At 42.8% G+C, this 27,189-nt stretch overlaps 1 protein-coding gene across 2 annotated transcripts in view; it reads left to right on the forward strand.

Moving 5' to 3' along the window:
• Positions 1-988: 988 nt before the first annotated feature.
• ZNF827 (zinc finger protein 827) overlaps positions 989-27,189 on the forward strand; it is a 159,849-nt gene continuing 133,648 nt past the window's right edge. For both annotated transcript variants that reach the window (XM_012783773.2, XM_012783771.2), the window contains exon 1: positions 989-1,700. In XM_012783773.2, coding sequence (XP_012639227.1) covers positions 1,658-1,700 — 43 coding nt within the window. In that variant the 5' untranslated portion in view covers positions 989-1,657. The remainder of the gene's footprint in view (positions 1,701-27,189) is intronic.

Here is a 27,189-nt window from a genome sequence, read left to right on the forward strand (position 1 = left end):
CCTTTTTATTTTTTAGCTACATCTGACTCATGACATATAATGTATTCTGCTAAGTTCAAAGTTTTATCTTACAAAGAGAGTTTTATGAAACAACTCTTCTTCAGACCATTTTTACTTCAATTATAGTAGCAGGTTTTGGAGTTTAAATCATTAACAACCTCTGAGTGAACTTTTATCCAAATGACTGCAAGTCACAAAGAGAACAGTCCTCTTTCACCAAGTACCTTTTGTGCGAGAGCGAGACCCGTCCTTTTCTATTTGTCCCCTTTATGTCTCTCTTTGAAGAAAGATGTGTGATTTGTAAAGTAATGAAAGTATGTATCAGTTAATGAAAACTGCTATATTGGGCTCATAATGCACACTGGAATTGCTTCAGGGTAAACTTCATATACCTGCATTATAGCAGGGAAAAAAGTAAATTTCCGAAGCTGTATGCACTGTAGGCGTATCATGTAGCAGTTAAACCAACCATCAGGGGTGACCTAATCTTATTTTTACCCCTTTGTCAAGGAGCTATAATTTTCATTTTGGAGCATTTTTCAGTTTCAACTCCACCGGACACCCCAAAACTGGGCACTTATTCCGTCAACCTCGTTATTGATTTCACCCTATGTTATCTTTTTATTTTTTTTCCAAAAATTACTTTTATTGGAATGTTTTTGGAGAGTGTGTGGGGGACCGTAACCTCCAGACTTAAGGTGATGGGGTGAGAGAGGAATTCTCTCAGTAGTGACAAAAGCCCGAAGAATTTTATACAGAACAAAATGTAGTTTAATAAACAGAAGAAAGTGAAGTGCAAGATTATTTCCTTTTTTTAAAAAAAAAAAATCAGCCATGCAATGAACTCATCGTCGTCGAAAGAGTGGGAAAAACTTTTTTGCCCCCCTGGATTTGGCAACTAGCGGGATAAATTCGAAGAACTCCATCCCACCCCCGCACGCGCGCCCCCCATTCTTTGCAGACTGGAGCGGTTGTAAATCCCAGGCTGAGTCCGCCCTGGGAGCCTTAGGGCACCTTCCTCTTTGCTGTGTGTGTGTGTGTGTGTGTGTGTGTAGCTCTCGCTCTTTCCCTCAGTCTGTGCCTCTGTGTGTGTGTGAGTGTGTGTGTGACAGAGAGCGAGCGAGCGAGAGAGAGCGCGAGAGGAGAGAGAGAGCGAGAAAGAGAGAGAGAGAGCAAGGGAGCGAGCTGTGAGCTGTGCTGCCGCCGCCGCTGCCCTTTGATCCCGACATTAGTGTTAGGGGCTCGGAGACACCGAGCGCGGCCATAGACACCGCCGCACCGGCGCTCATTTATTTATACCTCCCATCACACACGCGAGCACAGGACGCACACACACTCACACCTATTAGCTCCGTTTCCATTGAAGAATATTACGCTCGGGGACAAGCCAGGTGCACGACCAAAAATTTAAAAAAAAAAAAAAAAAGAAAAAAAAAAAAGAAAAGAAAGGAAAGAAAAGAAGAAAAAAAAACCCTCTTCTGGCTCCAGGAAACAAGCTTCAACCCATTGCACACACCGGAGAGAAGGGGTTTCCCCCTGCCCGCCCGCCCGCCCCCCAACTACCTCCCCGCTCCTGCCAGTGTCTGCCTCTCTGCCCCCACGGGGGTTTATTTGATCTCACATTAACCAAGGAGGAGAATGTGAGAAAAGGGGGAAAATGCCCAGGAGGAAGCAGGAGCAGCCCAAGCGCCTTCCCTCACGTAAGTCATCCCTTCTCCACCTCCTCTCGTGCCATTTTCTCGCCCTCCCTCTCCTCTTTCCCCTCCGCAGCCTCCGCCGTTGTTTTCTGCGTTAGTTTAGGGTTACAGAGGTGAAACTGACAAAGACACAGCCCGGGTTACTCCTCGCTTAGGTCTGTGCCGAGGCAGCCATGTTGGTGATGATCAGCCCCGTGCCCTTTCTATTCTCTCTCTTTTTCTTTCTTTCTCGCGCCCCCCCTCTTTTTTTCCTTGAGATCGGGCTTTCTCTCCCTCTCCTTCCCCCTCCTCACTCCGGGCTGCTGGGGGGAGGGGGCGCGGGAAGGGAGGAGGGGAGTCGTGTGGATGCCGGGGTTTTTATCGGGGGGTTGTGGGGGGGAGGTGGGAGAGGTTGGAATCTTAAAAAAAAAGAAAATTCCTTGCGGCCCCCGGCGCCTAAGGGTGCGGGGTCGGGGCGCGCGGAGGGCGGGGGCCGCGACATGGCGTTTGGGGGTGCCGGGGCGAGGGCGCGCGGCAGCCGCCGGCCGCGGGGTCCAGGGAAAGGTCCGTCTCCGGCTAAAGGTTGCGCCGGGGTGGGTCGGCCCCGGAGCCGCCGGCGGCAGCGGCGGCGGCTGGAGCAGGAGGAGGCGGAGGTGGAGGAGGCGGCGGCGGAGGAGGGGAGTCGGGGGCGGGCGAGGCGGGAGCGGCCGGGGAGGGTGTGGGGGCACCGCGCACAAACACTCGGGCACACACGCGCCGCCGGGCGGCTGCTCCCGCGGCGCCGGGGCGAGGGGGCGCGCCGGGGCGCAGGGGCGCGGGGCGGCCGGGCGGGGGGCGAGGCCGGGCAGCGGCGGGCGGATGTGGGGTGCGGGAGCCGCGCCGAGGCGGAGGCAGGAGGCAGGGCGGCTCGCGGCGCGCGAGGTCTCTGCAGAGCCGAGGGGAGGGAGGAGCAGGGCTCCTGGCCGCAATAAAATGCGGGGTCAGTCGGAGCAGACGGAGCCGGGCGAGACTCGGGCTCTCAGGCCCCCCTCCCCGGCGAGCCTGAGCAGAGTCCAGGACTAAAGTGCATCACAGCCCTCCCGGCGGCAGCCACACACACCAACTGGAGACACACACCCGCCGGCACGGCCGGGTCCCCTTCCCCTCCTCCACCCGCGCCCCCGGTCCCTCTCCGCCCTCCCTCCGGCTTTTCTTTGCGAGACTCTTAACTTTTCCCCCACTCCCTCTCCAGCCCCCCCCCCCCGCCCCATCTTTCTCCGCTTTGAGTGTTCCGAGATGCTGCTAAAGCTAAAAGTGAAGGAGAAAGAAGCAACTAAAAATATCCCCCGGGGCCGCCCGGCTCCTTGAATGCAGGGAAGAGGGGGCAGGGGAGAAGGCGTGGGGCGGGGTGCCGGGAGGAGGGGACGCGGGAGGCGCGGGAGGGAGGGGTCGGGGGAGACGGAGGGTCAATTTCTCTCCGCTCCCCCCGCGCTCCGCTCCTCTCCCGGCGGTTTGGCGCTGCTCGGAGCCCGATCCTGCAAAACCCGGGCCGGGGGCGGGAGCGGAGCCGGAGCGCCCGCCCGCCCGGGTGTCAGGCCGACGTGGTCGGTCACCTGAAGTTCACGGAGGGTGGGGGAAGGGTTAAGGTTATGGTGTCTCGGGCTGTGTGTGAGCGTGTGCGTTTCCGCTGCAGACAGGCAGCGCGATCGATCTCCCCCTCGCGAAACAGCCGCGGCGGTGCCGGCCCGGGGGACCGGGAGGGGGGCGCGGGCTCGCGGGCCGGGCGCCCCGGCGGCTCCGCGTCCCCCGGGCCGCGGCCGGAGTGGCGAGCAAGGGCACTCGCAGGCAGTCCGCTCCGCAAACATTCCTCTTTTCTTTCCTCTTCCCGGTACGCAGGAGTCGACGCAGAGGGCTTGGGTTGTGCTTTTTTTTTTTTTTTTTTTCCTCCCTTCCTTAAAAAAAAAAAAAAAAAAATGCCCCTGTGCAGTCCTTTCTTCGCCTGCCCGCTAGAGGTTCTGAGGATAATATCACATATGTAATATATATGCACATAAAATCGCTCGCAGGCGGCTGCGTGTGCAGGGAGATTTTGTGCGAGGAGGAAGGCGGCGGAGTCGGGGAGGGCGGGCGGAGGCTCCGCGCTGCGATTCACAGAAAAGTCGCGGCAGTTGGAGGAGAGTGTGCGTGCACATGGCCGGCCGGCCGCGGTCCCCGGGCCGTGCGGGGGCGTGCGGGGCAGCGGGGGCAGGCGGGGATCCCGGGGGCGCCGGGGGAGTTTGCCCTGCTCCGGCAAAACGGGCTTCTGCGTTCCCTGCGAACTTGCCCTTAGATGGCAACTTTGGGAGCTGGTGAGCTCGTGTGCGAAAACAGGGCGGTGAGGTTATTTGGTCATTTTCCTTTCTTCTCTTCTCCCCCTGCTTTAAAAAAAAAAGAATGTTGGCGGGGTTAGAGAGAGGGTGGGAGAGGAGAAGGGATTTATCTGTTTCGGCTGTGACGGAGATGGAACGCCTTCCCTCCGCCTGTGTGTAGCGCAGTCGGGCAGCTGCAGCCTGCCCTGCTGGTGACCTTGACCCTGACCTCGTGCTACTACCCTCTCCGTCTGAGAGGAAATTCAGGCTCCATTTTAGCTCATGTGCTCGGTGGGCCTCTCCCGCGCGTTGGTGCCTGGTGATTAAGTTATATTTTGAGAGTGGGCTCTCTCACTTTGCTCTCTAATTGCAGTCTCTCTACTGCTTTCCACTCAATAAAAAAAAAAAATCATCTCCCTCTTTCAGTCACATAAAGTCACTTTTACTGAAGTAAGAAGCAATTACCTTTGGAAACACCCCGAATGTCCCTCCAGTTTTTAAAGGGAAGCCTTAATTGTCGAAGCTTTTCCACTCACTTTTGCACTGAATGGATTTTTGCGGATGTGTGCTGCCTGTTCTAAGCGTGGTTTACACATGTTTTGTAACCAATTTGCATTTGGACTAAGAGCAGTTTCTGGGCAAATGGTGTATTTTGCAATTCAGTCACAGTAACCCAAGGCTTGCTAAATGCTGAATGAGTCTCAAAGAAACTTGCAAGTGGTGTGGAGATGTAATAAATATTAACTTTGGTAAAAATTAGTGTTACTTTGTATTTAATGTAGAATGTAATTGTAGTTCTAAGTCCCGGTTTTAATGCAAACGTTTGTTTGTTTATTTATGTGTGGGAGAGGCTTTCTCATTCCCTGGAGAACTGCTTTGTATCAATAAGTTAAAATATAGTAAGTCTGGGGATTAAAGTTGCCCTCAAAGAAGGCATCCCAGGGTTTTAAGGAGTTAGATAGGGGCAGATTTAAAAGTTGACCCTAAAAGAAAGGAGTGATGTGTGTAACGGGGGTGAGGAAGGGAGGTCTTGGCCAAGTGAGATGGGGAAAATTGCTTTTGAAGCCAAAGAGCCCTTCCAAGGAAATACAAAAGTGGTTAATAGCCGCTATTGATATATTGTTTTAAGAATCTGTAGAACCTGTAAACATACATTTAAGAAGTGCAAATTAGAATACAAAAAAAAAAAAGAAGAACTTGTGAAAACTGAAGCTATAGAAAATTTGGAATACTTTCCACTTCCTTTTAGGTCCCCCCTTGTCTTTGCATCCACCAATGATATGAAAGGTTTCTAAACCATAAACCATTGCTACTTATAGACTCTTTCCTTGTGTTGAATTTACTTTTCTGTTATTAAATGTAATACTAGCCAGTCACAGTCTGGCTCTACAAAGCTCACAGTCCTCCCACTGGACAGCGCAGACACCAAGGAACCTGGAAGTTCCACTCTGGAGTGGATTAGTCCTGGAAATCTAGACTAGCACTTGGTATTATCTGATACCAAGTCTGGGGTGAGCCTCAACCCCTGGCATGGAGTCCGAGCAATTCTCCAGACCGGGCTGCGGCCTGCTAAGGTTTCCTAGCTCCTTCTGTTCAGCTAGACACCCATGGGACTGTTCAGAACCGAATTAGCTTTGGAGATGGGTGCGCCTTTAACCTGACACTGCTAACCTAAGCCTTAGGTTTCTGATTTAAAATTCTACATAGTCATTTCCTCCTGGGCCTCTGAAGTAAGTGTGTGTGTTTGTATCTGTGTTTGTTTTTGTTTTTGTTATACGGGCCTCATACATATGCAGGAAAAAAATGGCCTGTACTGTAAAGTTGAATGGTGATCCTACTGTCTACAAATCAAAAAGAAGTTCTGTATTAACTTTTGCAGGTGACCCCAGCAATGAATAATAAACCTATACTGTTTTTTGAGAGGTGACTTTAAAAATTATTTATTCAAAATAAAGCCTGTATTTCTTGGCCTAGAGCAACAATCATCATTTTGGGATTTAAATATGACTCTCTAGCTGTTGATGGCTCTTTTTATAAAAATTCTTTCCATTAACAAGGTCCAATACCATGTTCAAAAAAAGTCCCAGAGGCCCTTTGAACTATACCACCCACTTATCTTTAGCAGAATCCCGACCTGCATAATTTTAAAAAGTTTGTCAGCCTAAGAAAGAGAAAGAGAGGGAAACTGATGTTGTGACTGTTTACCATGGCAGGGGACTAGGCATTTTATGAACATCATTACATTTGGGATCACAAACTAAAGAGGGAGAGGACGAGAAAGGGCTTTCTCCTGCATTTGTTGCATCTATAAGTCCCTTTATCACTGGTGATCAACACTTTTAAGATTTCTTCATTAGCTTCAACTTACCCATAAACGTATGAGTTTAGATCCCCTTATATTTATCATTGAAAATTTGCCCAAAGCCTATTCCTGAGAGGGAGTGCAAAGGACAAGTTAATACAACAGTTGTTTTATTATTCCAGTATTTTCATTGTTTACTCAGATGTGGGTCAAGACCAGAACAGGTTATTGTGTTCTTCATTAACAAAACTTTAGAAAAGCCTCTCTTGCTTTCTAGTAAAATTGGAAAGCAAAATGACTGAAAAGGAACAGGATCTCTTATTTTTATAATGTTACAAGTCTTTTTAAGTCTGATGAAAGAGAAAGGGTAGGAGATTTAACTCTTCCCCTATTTATTCTTATTAATTTTTGCAGTGACCAAGCAGTACCTCCTGACTAACCATGGCAGAAACCATGTGGGAAAAAATTTGAGTCTGAAGTAGCAAATATTTCACTGATCCTGTCAGCCAGACCTAATGATTCCAAAGTATCCAGGAGCAGTCTAGGTTGGTATGGGAAATAGTGCCTGTCTGCTCTCTGAAAAGAACATCCATGTATTCCTAATACAGTAAGTAGGATATCACCGAGCTTTCCTGTTAAAATAAGGAAGATAGCTCAGAATCACATACCTTCTAATGCTTCAAAATAGTTTCTAATAAAAAAATTGATTTTTAATTTATCTGCACGCTGCCATCTCACTATGGGATGACACAGCTGGTGTGAGTTGACAAGTCTCTCTGCACAAAGTGTTAATAAATCATGCTGGAGAAGTATAAATTGGACAGCTTTTGACTAGTGTTAGAGCTTGCTGCGCATTTGAGATTTTAGAGTCTTCGAATGGCTTCTATTAGGAGAGTTCCAAGGGAGGTGTAGAAAAATCTCTATCTTGTGAGGCTTGTAAAATTAGATGGACAAAGGCTGTGGACACACCCAAGGAGAGTGTCTTGGTGAAATAACCAGGCAGGCTTCTCCCGGGGTCAAAAGTTGGTTTAAAATACAAGGAGTCCTATTAATTAATTAATTAATTAAAATACAAGTTGGTTTAAAATACAAGGAGTCCTATTAATGTCAACATGTTCTTATAGAAAAGGCCGGATTAGACATGTATGGTGCCTGGCTGGGTTAGTAAACTAGTTTACTTAGTAATCCCAGTAGCTCGGGTTTGGATCGTATCCAGATGTGTTAGTTTTACAAAAGAGAAAAACTCTTAGCCAGTATCGCTATATATGGTCACTTATATGCAAATTGGTATTTTTTTGGACTCAAAGATGAGAAGATATCTTAGTTCATTTGGACTGCTATAGAAAATGCCTTAGACTGGGTAACTTATAAATAGTAGAAAACTTATTGCTTGCAGTTCTGAATGTTGGGAAGTCCAAGATCAAGGTGCCAGCAGATTCAGTGTCTAGTGAGGGCTCAGTCTCTGCTTCAACCATGGCACCTTCTCACTGTGTCTTCACGTGGTGGAAGGGGTGAACACACTCACTTGGCCTCCTTTATAAGGGCACTCATTACATTCATGAAGGCTCTGTCCTCGTGACCTAGTCACCACCTAAAGACCACACGTATTAGTACTGTCACATTGGAGATTACTTTTCAATGTATGAAATTTTGGGGTACACAAATATTTAGGTCATAGCACAAGGTAGGAGGGAAATGAGAGTGGGGCCCACATTGCTACACTGTTTAAAGCTCCCTTGGTTTCTGTGATTGGTCAGAAATGCCGTCTGTGAGAGCTGAAGGGCATCACATTCCTGCGATTGGGTGAATATAGCCTCTGTCCTCGTTTGAAGTTGCCATGTCCTCCTCCATTCTTCATTTTTAAATATCCGATAGAGTTAATACTCCTAATGGGTAGGAGAAGGAAAAACAAACAGAACAGGCTGGAGCTGATCTCTCCATTCTGAGTGATGTATTAGTAATTTCCTATAATTTAATCAGACTGATCGCAGAACAAGATAATGAGAGTATGACCTACAAAATAGGACTTTTGGGGGCGTTAAAGGATTTCTAGCATAAGGTTTTACAAGACTATGGGCTCTGTGGTGAAGAAATAGACTGTGGGTTTTCTCTTATTGGAAATAAATCTGGACCAGGCCTACTTATGGTAAGATGTGAGCTTTTTCTCATCAGATTTCATTACTGTTTTGGCTTAGTTAATGTACACTTAGAATCGCATCTTACAGGTATAGATTGTAAATGATGATGCCTCTTTCTGGATGTACTCTTTCTGTCTCCTACTTTGCCAGGTGTAGCTCAGTAATTCATACCATCTAGGGCTAAGTGTACAAAACACTTTACGGTTCATGGTAGCTGAAATGTCTTCTGTCATATTTTATAAGAGAATAATGTGCAAAGCACAGACCTTAGAAATAGCTAAGAGTACTTGATGGGCTGAAGTTTCTAGCTGCTTTCTCCCTTCTGTTTGGGAGCAAGTTTTATATTTCTATCCTCTGTCTGTAAATTATATTTTTTATGATATTGGAGAATAGTGTATGACTAGGTGCTGAAGCAGGGGCCTCAAAGATGACTCATAGCATTCCCCAGGGACCCCCCTTGGGATGGAATTGTTCTAGTTACAAGGTAGTTTCATAAATAAAAGCCAGAGTTTGGCTTGATAATAATCTTAAACTGCATGGGCGCATATTGCTGTTTATTGTATAAAAGTTAGCTTCACTGTGTGTACACACACACACACACACACAGGCTTACTGTAGCTAATTTTATAAAATGCACAGTGATACGCGCCCACGGTCTGAGGTCAGAATGTGGCCTTTAGCAACTCTGCTTTCACAGACTGACCTAGGGTTATATTAAATGCAGCAGATTCTGTGTGCCTAAAAAGGATATTGTTTCCAACTGTCCATTCCCTTCTCATTAGAAAACAACTTCCACCGCTGAGGTTCTGCCTCTAGAGTTCTTAAATGACCCAGGTTTAGGTACTCTTTGCTTCTGTTTTTAAGAAAATCCAAATGCAGCCAAGTTTTATCTACCAGCAAGGAAGAAATGCATGGACCTTCTTGGAGGCTGGGGCCTTAAAAAGCAAACCCTAAAATAACCTCTCTCTCTTTCTCTCTTTCTGGTAATTTCTACATGGGTCAGAGAAGTGGTTAGACCCCATTAGACGTGTGGTGTAAGGAAAAAAGAAAGGGGGTGAGAGAGAGATGTGGATCTCAGGGTGAATTGTTTTGAGTGCTCTGAAGAAGCTGGCCTTCAAAGGGGACTGAAGAAGGCCAGGAGAAAATGATCTTTTACATGATTGATCAACAGCACTCTGCTTATCTGAGCTTTTGATACAAGCTGCTGTACTTGTGAAGGGTGATGGATTTTTCTAAGGTTATATAGTGCTGGTATCTTAGGTGGTCCGGTGGTATATTTTAAAAAGCTTCTGTTGTTGTTTTGTAATGAGAGAGAGATAGAGTCATCTGTGACTTCGCCCTCTTTTCACTTTGTCTACTGTACATGGTACGACTAAAGTAAAAACGGAACTTATGTGCTTTTGAAGTTCATAGGATAGCGGTCAAGTGTACTAACTTTGGCTCCAGGTTGTTCAGATCCCAGCTCTGCCACTGACTAGCTGTGTGATCTCTGGCAAATTACTTAACTTCTCTGTTCTCCAGTTTCTTCATTTTTGGTGATAATAGTTCTTATATCATAGAGTTATTATAAGGATTAATTAAATACATATATAAATGTAGATAGTATACCTCTCTATAAAATCATTCCTAATTAGTACCTGCTGCATAGAAAGAACTCAACAAGTATTACCTATTTACTAAGTATATGAAATATGTTTTAGTTTGCTTAGATTGTGATTAGACTATAGGCATTTTTGACCTAGAACTTTTTGGGGATTTTTATGTTTTTTTTTTTCCATGTATCTCATTAGAGTGATGAGTAATAATAATATAACATGGAATTATTAACAATAATTCTTTTACAAGGCTATTATTGTAAGGCTTGACTAATACTTGTTTCATAGGCCAACAGTATTATATTAGCCTTTTACTGCAGGACTGAGTTTCTCTGTTTATATGATTTGACTTGAATTATATCTAAGTTGTATAATAATCATATACATTATGACCAGATTTTACGGTAAAGTGAGAATAGTAAATCCTCCCTCAGAGACTTAGAGAGAGACTCAGATTATAGAATGTTTAATAAGTGTTTATTTGTTTATTCATTTATTCAACAGGCAGTCCACTGATTAAAGTAACCCACAGGAAATTTATATTGGGTACTCCATATGTTATATAGGTAATAGTTCAGATTTTGCACAGAAAGAAGGAAAGGTGGAGTCTTCAGAGAAACATTCCAAGAGAACACATTAAATAAATCTTAAATGAAGGATTGAGGGGTGTTCAGGTGTGTGTGGGGGAGAGAGAGAGGGTGAGGGGAGATAGATCGTATCAGGGGTCACAAGCTGGTGCCATACTGATGTGTTTTGCCCCAGATGGTATGTTTAAAAACTTGAGACAACATTTTGGAAATTGGAGGTTTCATATAAAAATCTGAATTTCCAGCTTCTTTTGAAAACTTGGAAGAGCCAGCAGCACTGGGCCCACCTCCCCACATGGCAGCAATCTGCTGTAGTCGGCGGCGGCTGTCTCCCTTCCCCAGGCATGTGCTTGTCAGTCTGCCGCGATTCCTGCCACTCGGCCACCATGTCCCCATATGCATATACATCTGCCTGCCTCCCTCAGGTATCTTACCTCCTGGACCCTGCAGGCATTAGGATTAGAAACTGTTCTGCATTACCCAACAATCTTTGATCTTTAATTCATCACTAAGTCTAAGGTGTTGTGTACCACATTCTGTGGCAGTATTAAGAAGCAGTGTAAGACAGAAATTAAGATCCTGGCTGTACCGCATTTTAGACACAACAGTAGCAAGTTACTGCAGTTGTCGGCCTGTTTTTCTTGTCTGTAAAAGTGGGGGAACATTGTAGGTTCTATGGTACTAAGTGAGCTCAGACATATAGGTATTTAGACTCATGTATGGCATATAGTATGTGAACAATAAATGCTGACCATATTAATATACCTGAGGTGTGAATTCATTTCAACTGAGGATCTCAGTAGGATTGCTTTAACTGTACTATGTATTAATAATTAGGGACAATTATGGCTGCCCATCAGCCTCTGATCACCATCAGCCAACCCAGTGGTTCTCAACCCTGGCTATACATTAGAATCACCTGGGAGATTAAAAAAATATATTCAAACACCCCTCGGAGATTTATGTTTAATTGGCTCAGGGTAGAGCCTGGGTGTGAACATTTTTAAAAAGCTCCCTGAGGCCGGGCGCTGTGGCTCACGCCTGTAATCCTAGCTCTTGGGAGGCTGAGGCGGGCGGATTGCTCAAGGTCAGGAGTTCAAAACCAGCCTGAGCAAGAGCGAGACCCCGTCTCTACTATAAATAGAAAGAAATCAATTGGCCAACTGATATATATATATAAAATTAGCCGGGCATGGTGGCACATGCCTGTAGTCCCAGCTACCAGGGAGGCTGAGGCAGAAGGATCGCTCGAGCCCAGGAGTTTGAGGTTGCTGTGAGCTAGGCTGACGCCACGGCACTCACTCTAGCCTGGGCAACAAAAGCGAGACTCTGTCTCAAAAAAAAAAAAAAAAAAAAAAAAGCTCCCTGGATGATTTGAACAGGGGTTGAGGACCCCTGAACTAACCAGAACTCCCACTCTGGGATGATATCATTTCAGCCAAAAATAAAGACTTGTGATGCTAAGCCTGGGAAGCTTATTGACCATAATTTGTTAGGCTCTTAACACCCTAAAATTAACTCATAGACTTGAGTAATTGCCTCCAACTCCTCTAGGTTGGAAATGAGAGGTTCATGGAAGGAACTTACAGTAGGCAGGGGACACGATCTCTACTCTTCTCCCTTGCATTCTTCCATCACCAAGGTTTCTCACTGGCAGATCACTTAACTCAAGCTACTGCTTGAGTATCTCCATCTTGTAAAAGGGGAAAGAGCACATTACTGAGACTTTCTATTTATATTACACTTTATTGTTCACGAAGAGCATCTGCCTGTGAGTCAGGCAGGGAAGGGCTGCTTCTCCCACCAATTGGACAGAAGTGGAGACTGAGCTACAGAGAGAGGAAGAAACTAGCTCACGGTCAGAGTGTCAGCACTACCCAGGCTGGACCGTCTGATGGTCTCCTGAGGCCCAGTGCAGCTCTAGGTCTGGGAAATCTTCATGGGATCTCACAACCTGAAGGAGATGCCTTGTCACCCCAAACTCTGCTCAGAGAGAAACCCTCCACTACAGGAGGAGGACCCCTTCGCTGCTTATGGAACATGATGACTCCATGATTCATGAAAACTTGTGCTGCCAATAATATTTCTTTCCTCAAAGACTTAAGATCTGAGTTTCTGACCTTCGACTAAGCAGAGGGTAATAGAGTCACACCAGTGACACTTTCTGGGCCCTAACAGTGTGCTCCATATAGAGAGCACTGCCTTCTTATCGTGGCCTAGAATTAGGCTCCGTTTTCTAATCTGCACTTGTTTGGCCCTACTTGTTAACCCAACAATCCCCTCTAGAGCATGAAGCACAGCTGTATTTGGGAGGAAACAAAAGGGTGGGAGACCCTACGCTCCAGAAAACGTTAACTGAAATGTGCTATATGATTTCTCCCTTCCAAAGTAAACTTCAAATAATAACTTATTGGGTTTGAATCTAACCTTAAGAAAGTGAGAAATCAAATTATAGTGAGCTGCTTTCTGACATTTATAGAAAGAGAGAAATTTCACAATCTAGAAGTACGGTTTGGATGGCTACACTAGTTGATTCCAGAGAGAAGTGCTGGGCACAAAAGACTACTCAAATACTTGTTGATAGGTGAAAAAATATACGCAAAAGAAGAGAAAAAGTACAAATAGTTTAAATATGACTTGGATGTACTCCATAAGGCTGGAACCATAGAAATCACAGATATTAACTCTTTATTATCTTTTTTTAAAAAAACCCTATATTGGTTTTAATGACAAAAGTAGTATGTGCTTAGTATAAATAGTTAAACCTATGTATAAATGTTTAAAGTGCAATTGTCCTGTCATCTCAACTTCCACCTCCAGAGATAACCACTATTAATCAACAAGGAATATTTAAAATTAAGCCTTTATTTGAAAATGAGATAGATTTCAGCAGAGTTGGCTAAAGGAATTCAAGTACAGAATTCAAAACAAGAGGGGCAGCTTCACTCTTGTAAACCGATTAGTCACATCTATAGCATTGAATCCTAGATTGGGTGCCCTGATTTAAAGAGGGAAATTGATAAACTAGTCACCAGAAGGGAGGCAACTGGAATGTTGTAGACTCTTGAAATCATCATATGAGAAATTAATTATTGAGGCAATTGGGAATGCCTAATTTGAAGACAAGAGTGGGAGTGGATTAAAATTGTGCATGGTAGCTACATTCAAATATATGAAGTTCTGTTGAGTGAAAAGGGGAGTAAGCTTACTCTGAATTGTCATTCATTCTAAATTCGCAGCACACGTGTGGGAACTGATCATTCATTCATTCATTCCACCAGCACTAACTGGGTGCATGTATGTCAGGGATCAGGGATTTGTGGAGCTGGATAGAGTATGGTCCCTGCTTTCAAGTAGCTCAGAGCTAAGTGGGCAGAGAAAGAGATGGAAACAAACAATTAAAATTCGGCTTGCAAAGTATTTTCATAAACTTATGAAATGACAACAGAGACCAGGACCAATAGGGTAGAAGTTATAAGGAAGATAAATTTGATTTGATAAGATACGGACCTGTTTAATAAACAAAACTGTCCAAAAACGAAACAGATCTTGTGTTTACAAAGAAGCTCGTTCAACCACCTGTTAGGGGTGATTTTCTAAGGAGTCTTAAGTAATGCAGGGTGGGATGAGGAGGAGAAGTGTTGTACTCTAAAGTCGTTTAATATAATGGAAGAGAATTCTATAAAGGAAGTGGTGCTTTGCTTGGTTTCTGTTATAAAATTGGAAATCTGTTCCCACAGCGGGGGAGCACATCTTTTCGGTGTACTGAATTGGGAGCCTTTTGGGAATAAGGGTAGGTGGCACCTCACATGGTGTCACGTTAGAGCAGTGAGGATTTGATCAGCTGCCAGTTGTGCTCCCCTCTTGGTGCTCATTCATGAAGAAGAAGTTTTGAGCACTCACGGAAGCTCTGTAGGATGCAGTCTCTGCTGACAGTTCTTTCAAATGTTGACACAAAACAATCACAGAGGATAAGTACAAATCAATGTGCTAACAAGCGCAAGACAATACACTATGAATTAGATGTGCAAATGTTTGAGGAGACGCAGAGTAAGCAGGAGCGTGATGGGGAAAAGATTGAAGAATGACATATAAAGCACCCTTGAAGAAGCAATGGATTTAGATCTTGAGAAGAGAGGAGGGAACATTCCAGGCAGAAGAAATGACATTAACCAAAACAGGTTAAAATAAACCAAAAGCATGCGGGAAACACTAAAAGATGGGGCCTTATTAAATCAAAGCGGCTGTATTGGTGATGTAAGGATAACAGGTAGGGAAAATAGGGAAGGAGCTGGCCCAGATTAGGATTGCTAAATTGAGTGGCTTGATCACATCTCAAAAATCAACTGTGAAATGTGGTGGTTTCTTTTACTGTGATACAAATGGAGATGGAGGATGATGGCCTAAAGGAAGAAATGGAATTTTTAAGTAGGGTGGACTGTTGAAAAACCAAACTCAGAGGAATGGCAGTGGACGCCACCTGTAAAGGGCCCAGTGCTGCAGAACTCAGCCAGGGCTGGCCCTCGCCTCGTGCCCTTTCCTTGCCCCTTTGGTTCCTGAATAATCAGCAGGGAAAGCTCTAATGCTGTTCCTCCTTCTGAAGACCAGGAGTATGTGCTCTTTATAGAAATTATTATCTAACATTATACATATATAACGTAGCATAATGATAAAGCAAACACCTATAAACCTACTGCCCAGTTTAACAAGTTTCCATGCTATTGAACCTGTCTTGTGTATTCTCCTGTTTCCTGTCTCCTAAGAATTCCCATGACCCTAAATTTTATTTATTGTTTCCCTTGCTTTTTCTCTAGGCTTTAATTTATCATATTGTTTATTTTGTTTGTCTTTGAACTTTGTAAAAGTGGTAGCATACAGCACATGTTCTGCATCTTGGCTTTTTATTCAACAGTTACGTTTTTGAGATTTATCCACCCTGATGCATGTAGCTGTGGTACATTCATTTTCACTGCTCTCTAGTGTATTACTCAGTAGAAACATACCACAATGGATGGTTCCTTTGTTTCCACTTTTTGCTGTTATGAACAGTGCTGCTGTGAACATGCATGTACATATCACTTTGGCCTGAGTGTAAATTTCCCTAAGACACTTGTTCTCAAACATTTTGGTCTCAAGATCTCTTTACCAGGACCCCTAAAAGTTATTGAGGACTCCAAAGAACTTTTTGGGTCTAGGCATTGTATCCATATATCTATTTTATATTAAATAGAAAATGAGATTAAAAAGGAGAAATTTATTTTATCATTAAAAATAATTCTAACTCATTATATGTTAACTATAAATAGTATATTTTTAATGAAAAAATATTTTTCAAAAAAATTTGGTGGCATTGTTCACTATTTCTGCAAATCACTAATGTCTGGCTTAATAGAAGACAACTAGATTCTCATTGCATTCAATCCACTAGAACATTTTTTGGATGGAATATAAATGAGGGAATCCAACTTCACACAGATATGTAATAGCCTTTCCAGATAATTGTGAATATTCTTTGATACTACAGCAAGACTCAAAAAGAGGCATGTTGAATCAAAAATGTTGAGTCAAAACATTTCAATGAACTATTTGTATTCTGTTAAAATCCACTGGTCTCTCTTGTGCTTGGAATGGATCGTTGTGCATGTAGCATCTTGCATCTACCAAATGCTGACACATTTTGTTATACAGTATAAAAAATTTATTAATATCAACACTGATCTTACCTGAAAAGTCTTTAAGTACTGTATTGGGAAGCTGTCAAGTTCACAATGTAGGATACAAGTTTTCCAAAATTTTAATTCTTGCTTGAAAGCTTGAATTCGATCATTGCCAACAAGTACTGTCAGTTTTTCCTTGAAGTATCAGTTTTACTTAACTCATTTTCAGTAAAGAGTCTGCCAGATACCCACATTTGAATGACCATAGTTTGTCAGTTATTCTTTCAATTAGAAGTGATGTTTGATGAAAAGGTGGTTAGTTCCGTGCCTAATTCAAACAATCACACGTACTTTTCCTTGAGACAGCCACCATACTTCGGTAATGGCAGAAGTGCTTTATGCATGTATTTATTACATATAATATTAAAAAGATATTTACAGAAGGATCAGTCTTCAATAAAATTAATAATTTTTACTGCTTCATCAAAGACATTCTTAAGTGAAACTGGCAAGGTTTTTCTGTTGTTAGTGCCTTGATTTGAGATAAGGTGTCAACAGTTTTACCCACCATTGTTTGTATCATCACTACAAATGTCAACAGAGTGAAAAGAGCAAGTGCTATCTTAGTATTCTTATAAAAACCGTTTTGATCTTGAGGATCCTTGAAAGGATCTCAGAGACCCACTAGGGTTCCACAGACCATACTTTGAGAACCACTATTCTAAGGTGTCTACATAGTAGTGGAAATGCCCAGTCTTAGTGCATGTGCTGCTTTAGGTCATTAAATATAAAACGTCCAGTTTCGAAACAGAAGCATAGTTTATTATATCTCAAACAAGAAGCAGTACAATTAATCAAAGTATGTGCCTAAACTGTTGACACTGTTGCTATACTTAGGTAGCTTTTTATTCCAGCAGCGAAGAAGCCCGGACAGTGAGTGGCAATGAAATTGTGAAAGGCATTTTCCACAGCTTGTTGAGAATTGAATATTTTTCCTTGCAAAAAGTGGTGCAAAGCCTGGAAGAAGATGTAGTTATCTGGTGCAAGGTCTGGTGAATATAGTGGATGTCAGAGTTTCCAAGTCCAGCTCCTGTAATTTTAGCAGCATTATGTGACATGTGGTCAAGTTCAAGTGTTGTCTTGCAAAAGGATTGACCTGTCTCTATTGACCAATCTTGGCTGTTTAATTGCAAGCATCCTCATCATTTTGTCCAACTGGTTGCAGTAGACATCTGCTGTAATCAATTGACCAGGTTTCATGAAGCTGTCATGGGTAATACCAGTGCGGGACCACCAAACAGATACAGTTAGCTTTTTTTGATGAATATTTGGTTTGGGACTGTGTTTCAGCACTTCATCTTTATCCAACCATTGTGCCGAACACTTGTGATCGTCAAAAAGAATCTATTTTTCATCTCATGTAACAATACAGTGTATAAATGGTTTGCCTTTATGTTCTGACAGCAAAGAAAGGCAAGCTTCGAGATGATTTATCTGCTGATGCTCATTTGATTTATGCAAAACCCATCTATCCAGCTTCTTTACCTTGCCCATTCGTTTCAAATGGTCCAATACTGTTGGAATAGTAACGTCAAACCTTGCTGCTAATCCATGCGTAGGTTGAGATGGATTCGCTTCCACTACAGCTTTCAGTTCATCATTATCCACCTTGGTCTCATGTCGCCCATGTGGCTCATTTTCAAGATTAAAATCACCACAACAGAACTTCTCAAACCATTGATGTTCTGTGTGTTCATTAGCCAGATCGTTCCCAAACACTTGATATTTAAAGCTGTCTGTGCTGCAATGGTTCCACGACGGAACTCATATTCGAAAAGAACACAACTTTTTGACTTATCCATGAAATTGCTTTAACACTTTTTTGACAGATAATCACAAGCCAACATGTATGTTTGAAAGACTGAGGATGTACCTTCACAATAAAAATAAAACAAGAAGTGTCCAAGTGAAATGTCAGCGATATCAACTGTCAAACATAGTACTTAAGGGAATTGGACATTTCATACTTAATAATCTAAGTGGCGCTATGTAATGTAGCACTTTTTGAATATCTTCACTGAAGAACCCAAAAGGCAAAGAATTCTAAATATGGGAACCCTCACCTCACAAGGGTTCTTGAAGCTTCTGTGAGGTTTCTTTGAAGTACCTTTGAATTCCTTGTTCTATCTATAAATTTGGATGAAAATACACATTTTACTCTGTAATATATCTGATGGTTTAAAATAAAAGTCATGTTTTAAATAAACTCATCTCTTCCCCGTACATACATATGCAACAGTGTTGATCTGTGACGATGTTCCATGTTTATTCTGTGATTTCCTGGTACCCCTGTTGGAGAACTCCAGTGAGTGCCACAGGTCCAGCATGGTTTATCTTGGAAATTGCATAGTTGCAAAGAAGAGGTGGTGAGGATTTTCAGGCCTGGGGAACTAGGAGTATTTTTGGTTTTCTTGTGTTCTCTTTCTGGGTTGCTATCCTCACCATCCATTAACCCACTCACCCAAGACAGAAACCTGGGTGTAATCCAAATGCCACCCCCGCCTTTTTCTCCCCCATGGAATTGATCACCAAGTCACATTGATTCTACTTCCAAGATATCTCTAGAATTCAGTGTTCCCCACCCGCTGCCACTTCTTTAATGTGTGCTCCTATTTTTTCCCTTAGAGAATTGAAGTCGTTGCCAACCTACATCTTTTTGTTGCCTCAGTCTCACTGTTCCTGTCCCCTACTCCCCACCCAGCTTCTGTAATCCAGTGTTCACACTGCCTGCCATCACGGTGGACTTTCTAAAACACTCACATAATCCAGATAATCCTATTTAAGATCTTTTAGGCATTCCCTAAAAGGATAAAGTTTGGACTTCTAGACTTTGCTAAGAAGCAGCAAAGTCTAGAAGATGCTTCATCATCTGAGCCCCCTTTCCTCTGCTGTCCTGTATACCTCTTATTTCATTCTATCGGATTATCTGTTCTGCAAACCGTACTTATTCCTCCTTTCCTTGGCATATTCCTTTCCCTGTTTCTGGACCATCCGAGTTGCCTGATATCCTCCTTCTCAGCCTTCAACAGTCAGTTCTCTGAGAAGCCTTTCCTTCTTCCCCGCCTCCGTTGTCCCACCTACTGGGCGTCCCCTCCCCTGGTTCCCATGTCTGTGTCACAATAACCTCCTGCACACATTGTAATTACTTACTCATCCATGTCCTTATTGACTGCGAGCTTTTTAAGGGCATGGACTATTTCTTATTCATCTTTGCAAAATCTTGCATGTAACAGTACCTGGTTATTGTAGGTGATCAATAAATATTGCTGAATAAATGAATGAAGGGAGAAGTGAAGAACCAATCACAGAATCAAAGACATAGGAGATGTTCTATTAACATTGTTGAATGAATGAAAGTATGAAGGAGGGTCATGGAATCAAAGACATAGGTAGTGTTCCAGAAACACTGTTGAATTAGAATAAATGAAGGATCCGAGGGTTTTAGACGTGTAGAGGACTTTGGAGACCATCTCCTCCTGTCTTTCTCTTCCAGAAATGAGAAAACGATTTGCCTAAATTGTACATCTGGGCTGGGTGGGAGGTGAGGAACAGTGCTGTGGACATTCATGTAGATGTGGCCTAGAGATGACTGGAGAGTCATGTGCTCCCCTCCCCAAGGAGACTTGCCAAGAAGAACAGAGGCCGTGGCCCACACCACAGGGGATACCACAGTCTAAGTGCAAGAGAGAACGTTTGTGGTTGGAAGGCTGTGGCACATTCCAGACTGTAGTCTCCCCTCAGCTATTGGCTGTTGCTCTCTTTCTGTCCTCAAACTGTGCCAAGACTGTCAGATTTTCCTGATGACTGGGCATATTCTGCATCTGGATTCCATGGTCATAACAACCAGAAGTTTCCTGTCCTCTTTGGTTGGGGAGAGTATGATATAGAGCTGGGTAGCTATATCAACAGTGCTGAGGTAAGCCCTACTCTTTAAAACACCGTGTTTTCTCATCTGAGACCTAGGTGCCTGGGAGGAAGGGAAAGGGAAAACTATTATTCACTAAGTGCCAACTCTATGCCAGGTGCTTTACTTACATAATGCTAATTTACCTCTACAATAACCCCGCGAAATTGCAGGTTTTAATATCTTATTCTAGAAATGAGAGAGAAGGGGCTTATAGACGTTAGGCAGGCTTAGTGCATAGCAGGGCTGGAATCGAGTGGGAGTGCCTGGTTCTAAAGCCGGTGCCCTTTCTGTTTTGCAATGCTGTTTCGTGCTCTAAAATGGTTTTTTGCTATACAAAAGTTATTGTGGCCTTATTTTATCAAAGTCCTAAATTCTTGAAGTTGCATGTATTTTATTTATTTAAAAGGAGGAGAATCTGTAGTTTTCTAGTTTAATGTTGTCTGTGCTTTGCAGTTTACAAATACTTGGCCATCTTTGCAGGACCATTGTGTATGGGAGGGAGCAGGTGTTACTACCCTATTTTATGGGTGAGGGGCTGAGTAACGGAGGATACAGTGTTCCACATCTTTCTGGTTCATCACTATATTCCTAATACCCTGTCTGTGGGTTATTATACAGTAGACCCTCTAATTTTTGTTAAATAAACATCAGAAGTTATATAGCTGGGAAGTTCCAAATTCAGAGCTGTACCAAGTCTCCAAGTCTGGCTCAGCACTCCTTTCACTGCTAAACCATCCTTCTTTTCCCAGAGCGTTAAGCAGAGACGCAGCAAGAGCTCTCCCTCTCAGCACCTGTGGGACTTGGGAACCCTCCGATCAGGCTATGGGGTGAATTTCCGCAAGTGTAAGCAAGTACAGTGGCTTATTAGAATAAGATCTTTCTTGTTTTTGCTTCTCCTTACTTAAATACTCAGGACAGGATTTTAAATTATTTCTATCTACCTGAGACTCTCCAATGAAGTGATTGGAAAAGGATTGATTCATAGAGGATCTGCACTAGGACATCCCTGAAATCAACTACTACAGTGGTTTACAAAACGGGGGAGGGGGGAGATGGTTGATGGAACCCTTGTCTTTATGGAGAGCTTGACTACATAGAAAAGATCAAAGCAGGGCTAAGCTGTTTAGGCAGGTGCTAGGGTAGAAGCTGGTGCGGGAGGGGTTCCATGGAGCCATGCTCTGCCCTAGAGTCCTAGGATTTCTTGATGTATGGATTGTAAACCTCTGATCTATTCTAACCCTTCATTTTATAGATGAAGAAACTGAGGCAATGAGGCACAAAGGTGCTTAATGACTCACACAAGTGGCTGGATTAAAAAGATGATGATGATGAAACTTGTTGCCATATACCTGAATTTCTACTACTGCTTTAGAACCCCATTCTGCTTTTACTGTTTTAAAAAAAGTACCTTTTCTTTAGAGCAGGGGCCAGCAAAAGATGGCTTATTTTTGTGCAGTGCTGTGAGTTAAGAATAGTTTTTACATTTTTAAAGCAGTGTTTAAAAGAAATAAGCAATGACAACAATCAAAAACAAAGATTATGGGACAGAGACCGTATGTGGCCCACAAAGCCTAAAGTCAGATTTACTGATATTTACTGATATTAATGTGGAAAATTAAAAAAAATATAGCTTTCTCTAAGTAAGTAACTTCAAAACATAGAGATTTAAAACAAAACCTAATTAGTTGAGCATATTTATATCAAAAGCTTTTCAAACTTATGTTCCTCAAATGAACTTCTTTAAATTGCCCAATACATTTTCACTCTCCTTTTCAAATAACCAGTTTTTGGTAGAGGATAAACTGTTTAACTAAATTCTTATAATATGTGGGATTTGTTGCAGCTAGAGAACTTCAGGCAGCTCTAAGTTTTATAAGATGAAAAAGAAGTGGTGTGTTTATTCAAATACAAAATTAGGGCCTTTTATGGACTCCTGAAAGGTTAAGAACAAGAGGAACTGAGGTACCAATAATGTAAGTGTCACTCCCAGGAAATGGTATATGCATGCCAGAGGAGTTTTTTTTGGGGGGGGAGGGGACATCTATCTTCAGGTTGAACTTTATTTAAAGCAACAGTAGAGCATGTTCCAGAACCTCATTCTTACCACTTGATGCATTTTCAGACATGCTGTTGTTTGACTGTGTCCCCCAAAGATCACATGTTGGAAATTTAATACCCACTGCAACAGTATTGAGAGGTGGGAACTTTAAGGGCTGATTAAGGGGGACCTTAAGAGGCTCTGGCCTCATGAACGACTGATGTTTCCATGTGAGTGGGTTTGTTGTAAAAGCCAGTTCAGCCCTCTCTTGCTTTCTCTCTCTCAATGAGGTGCCTTTCGCTATGTTATGATGCAGCAAGAAATTCCTCGCCAGATACAGCCCCTCAATCTTGGACTTCCCAGTCTCCAAAACTGTGAGCCAATAAATTTCTGTTCTTTATAAATTACCCAGCATCAGGTGTTTTGTTATAGCAGCCCAAAATGGACTGAGACAGAAAATTGGTACTGAGAAGTGGGACTGTCACTGTTATAAATAACTGAAAATGTGAAAGTGGCTTTGAACTAGGTAATGAGTAGAGGCTGGAAGAATTTGGAGGAGCAGGCTAGAAAAAGCCGAGATTGCTGTAAACAGAGCATTATGGGTGATTCTGGGGTGAGGGCTCAGACGAAGAAGAGAGCTATGGGGAAAGTCTGAAACGTCTTAGAGATGACTTAAGTGGCCATGATCAGAATCTAGGTAGAAATAAGGACAGTAAAAGCCATTCTGATGAGGTCTAGACAGAAAAGAGGAGTATCTTATTGGAAATTGGAGTAAAGGCCATCCTTGTTAGGAAGCGGCAGAACTTGGCTGAACTCTGTCCAGCTCTAGGGCCTTTTGGAAAGAAGAATTTGAGAGCCTTGTAGGATGTCTGGTGGAATGTCTGAGCAAAATATTGAAAGAGCTACATGGCCTCTATTAACTGTATACAGTAAAATGACAGAAAATAGAAATAATTTAAAGATAGAATTTATAATTAAAAGAGAAACAGAATATAAGGATTTGAAGGATTCTCAGCCTGGACAGGTAGTAGAGAATGAAAAGAGCATTTTCAGGGGAGGAAACCAAGGGTGTGGCCAAGCAAGGGATTGTAAGATTAGCTGTGATTAGAACTCTGAGGCTATTCATCCGGAAAATGGGATAATGACCCCAGAGGCACTTTCCAGAGTCCCGAGTGCTGTCCCTCCCCTCACTTGCCCAGAATGCCATGGCCTGGGGGAAGGAAATATGTCAAAAGTGAGGCCTAGTGCACCCTTGGGGCTGGCTGCCTTCCAGGGTAGGGCTCCTAGGTCACCCCAGGTGTGGCTCAAGGGGGCTCAGCAGCTTTGGAAGATGCAAGTAGCAAATCTTGGTGATGTCCATGGGGTGTTAAATCTGCAGGTGTGCAGAATGCAGGAACTGTGGGCTCCCTCCACATAGACTTCAGAGGCTGTCACAGACAGCCTGGGGGCCAGGCGGACACTTGTCCTGGGATGGAGCCAATGCAGAGAGTCCCTACTAGGGCAATGCCTGGTGGCTCCATAGGGGCAGGGCTACCCTCAAGACCCCAGAACAGATCAGCCCGGCCTGCAACCCCAGCCTGGGAAAGCTGCAGGCTAGACTCCAAACCTGCCAGGGCTGCTAGGTGGACTGAGCCTAGCAAAGAGCTGCCTGAGGCCCCAGTGTACACAGGATGCGGGAAATGAAGTCAAAGGAGATTATTCTGGCATTTTAAGATTTAATATTGTTTTTCCTGTTGGGTTTTGGACTGACTTAGGACCAGTTATCCCTTCTTGCCTATTTCTCCCTTTTGGAGTGAGAATGTCTACCCTATGCCTGTTCCAACATCGTATTTTGGAAGCAGATAACTTGTTTAATTTCACAAGCTCACAACTGGAGGAAAATTTGCATCAGGATGAACCGTGCCTTAAATCTCATCTGTATCTGATTTAGATGATACTCTGGACTTTTTGACTTTTGATGCTAAAACAAGCTAAGACTTTTGGGGCTATTGGGATGGAATGATTGCATTTCACATGTGAGAAGGACAGGAATTTGGGGGGCCAGGGGCAGAATGCTACCATTTGAATATTTCCCCCAAAATTCATTTCTTGGAAACTTCATCTCCAAGGCAACAGTGTGGAGAGGTGGAACAATTAAGAGGTCAATTAGGTCATGAATGGATCTGTCCTTATCTCAGAAGTGGGTTCTGTATTTGAGAATGGGCTTGTTGTCTTGAGAGTGGGTTTGTTATACTATAAAAGTGAGTTTGGCCATCTCTTGTGCACTCTCTCTATCCTTCCACCATGTCATGATGCAGCAAAAAGACCCTCCTCACCAGATGCGGCTCTGGATGCGTGAGCCAATAAATTTTTGTGCCTTATAAATTACCCAGTCTTGGGTATTCTGCTATAGCAGCACAAAATGAAGTAAGACAAGAAGCGTCCGAGCTGTGTTGGGAAATGGAATGAATGTCTCCTCTGGAACATCGCTGCTAGTGACAGAGAACTAGAAAACAGTGCCAGGTTCCTTTCAGGTGAAAGATCTGGCAGAGTTTTCTTAGTGAAAATCCCAAGTGGCTGGCCTGAGAAATGCCCAAGAAGAAAGGAAGTCACCTCCAGGATCCTTCAAAGAGAATTAACTGATAAAACCACTGGACTCAAGTTGTTATGGGATTATTAATTTAGTTTTGGCGTATCCTGGCCCTTGGAATTCCTTAGTTGTTGGTTAATTGTAGTTTTTGTTAATTTTCATTGTTTTTTGGCTCTCAACATTGACTTCTTATGTGTGTATCAGAAGATGGGCAGGAAAAATAAAAGGAGAGAAGGAATAAGAATGTGTTTGATCACTTGATAGCAGACCTGGCACAAAGCCCAGCAGGAATAAAGGTTAAAATTGTTGGCCTAAATCAGTGTTTTAAAGTTAACTTTGAATTAGGGTTGTCCTTGAAATTGGCTGTACTTTGGTGACATGGATTCTCGTGCATAACCAGTAAAAATACTCTTCACACAATCAATAGCACTATCCTTTTGTGACTATGTAGGGGGGAGCTGTCTCCTTTGCCTCTTTTGTTTTATACGTATTTATAAGCACTAAGTAAAAAGCAATTTCGTCTCTTCACCCTTGCTAAATTGCTTATCTCTCACAGCCCTTTTCTTTGTGGACACATGTATGTTTTTAATAAATAAAGGACTTAGTGTGTGAAGTTTTCCTTTGGCAGACAGAATGATTATGATCAAAATATGTTTCATTGCAGTACAAGGTGCATGATGCCAGTGCTCTTGGTGTATGTGCCCACACAGAAATGTATCATTTTATGTGTAAGCTAAGATTTTGATAAATAGCCATGAATCTATCTACAGAGTACTGTTTCTTAGACTGTCGAGTGCATTATTATGTTATTAGGGCTTTTCTTTTGTTTTTGGTCAAGTTCTTTTTTGATGTATTAAGGATTTCCTGGTGGTTTCAGTAGTTTGGTCATTTATCACTCATCTTATAGCAAGTATTGGTAATGTTAGGATGAAAACATTTATACAAGAGGAAATAAAAGTCAAGGAAGCAGATAATCGACTGATTTATCAGCCTTAGCAGACAATTTTTCTGATAACGACCTGGTAGCCATGGTAAATTTATTTCTGATTGCTTGAGGGGACAGATTCTATGTGCTTTTTGTAACACGGAGGTGTGTGAAAGGGTGAGGGAGCAAGTATCAATCCGTGGACAACCCAGTGCTGTTTTGGCCTCTAGATTGGCCTTTTGGTGAGTGGATTCAAGCTATATTTTGAATTATCCCCTTCTTATTAATTTGCTGCAACATATGTAAGGCGGAGTTTTTTTTTGTTTTTTTTTTTGGTAGATTTCTAAGTAGCTCTAGTAATGTAAGCCTTCTGTTGCTAATGTCTTTTTGAACAATCTTTCTTTTGAAAGAAATTTGGCTAAAATTTGAAGATAGGCAAAAATAACCTGTTAGTCTGCTCCTAGCCCTTCTAGCCTTGGAGGACTTAACATTGACTGGCAGTTTTGTGCAATTAATAGCCAGTTTATACACAAATTACAGTGCTAACTGAGGCTACGGTTTAGAATCCAGAGGTGAAAATATCCAGAAAAAAAGTCACAGACCTTCATCCAAACTGCTTATATAGTTTTAGTTTTCTGGGGCTGCTATATAACAAAGTATCAGAAACTAGTGGCTTAAACAACAGAAATTTGCCTCTCAGTCCTGGTGGCTAGAAGTCTCAGATTGAAGTGTCCACAGGGCCATGCTTCCTCTGAAGGTGAGAGGGAAGGATCTGTTCCAGGCCTCTGGTAGTTTCTTGGCTCATGGCAGCATAACTCCAGTCTTCACATGGTGTTCTCCCTGTGCGTGTGTTTGTCTCTGCATCTAAATTTCCCCTTTTTATAAGGACACCAGTCATATTGGATTCAAGTCCACCCTAATGACCTCATCTTAATTTGATCATCTGCAAAACCCTATTTCCAAATAAGGTCGCAGTCACATGTACTGGGGATTAGAACTTCATCATCTTTTTGGGGGGGGGGGACACAATTCAACCTCTGACACTAGGTATTAATCCCTAGTTTGCACAATTTTAATAAGCCTGGTGATTTTTATCTCAGTTTACGGCAGACAAAGAGTTACAAATTTAGAAGAAAGAGTCTCTGCTTAGAGCATAATAGAGAATACGAATATTCAAAAGCACTGTTAAAGTACGAATAGTAACTTAAAAATACATGAGTTGCTTTTGGGGCCATTTAATGTAAGGACAAACTGCTGAAAAGTCCCAGTAGCTCCTGAGACATGTGTGTTACAAACACAGTAATAGTGAGTAATGGTGTCAACATATTATGTTTGAGTGTGTGAGCATTTAAAAATACCATCAAAATAAAATTTTAAAATGTTGAGTATTTGATGGTATTTTGGTAAT

The sequence above is a fragment of the Microcebus murinus genome, chromosome 15, assembly GCF_040939455.1.
Source record: "Microcebus murinus isolate Inina chromosome 15, M.murinus_Inina_mat1.0, whole genome shotgun sequence".
In the NCBI taxonomy this organism is placed as follows: Eukaryota; Metazoa; Chordata; class Mammalia; order Primates; family Cheirogaleidae; genus Microcebus; species Microcebus murinus.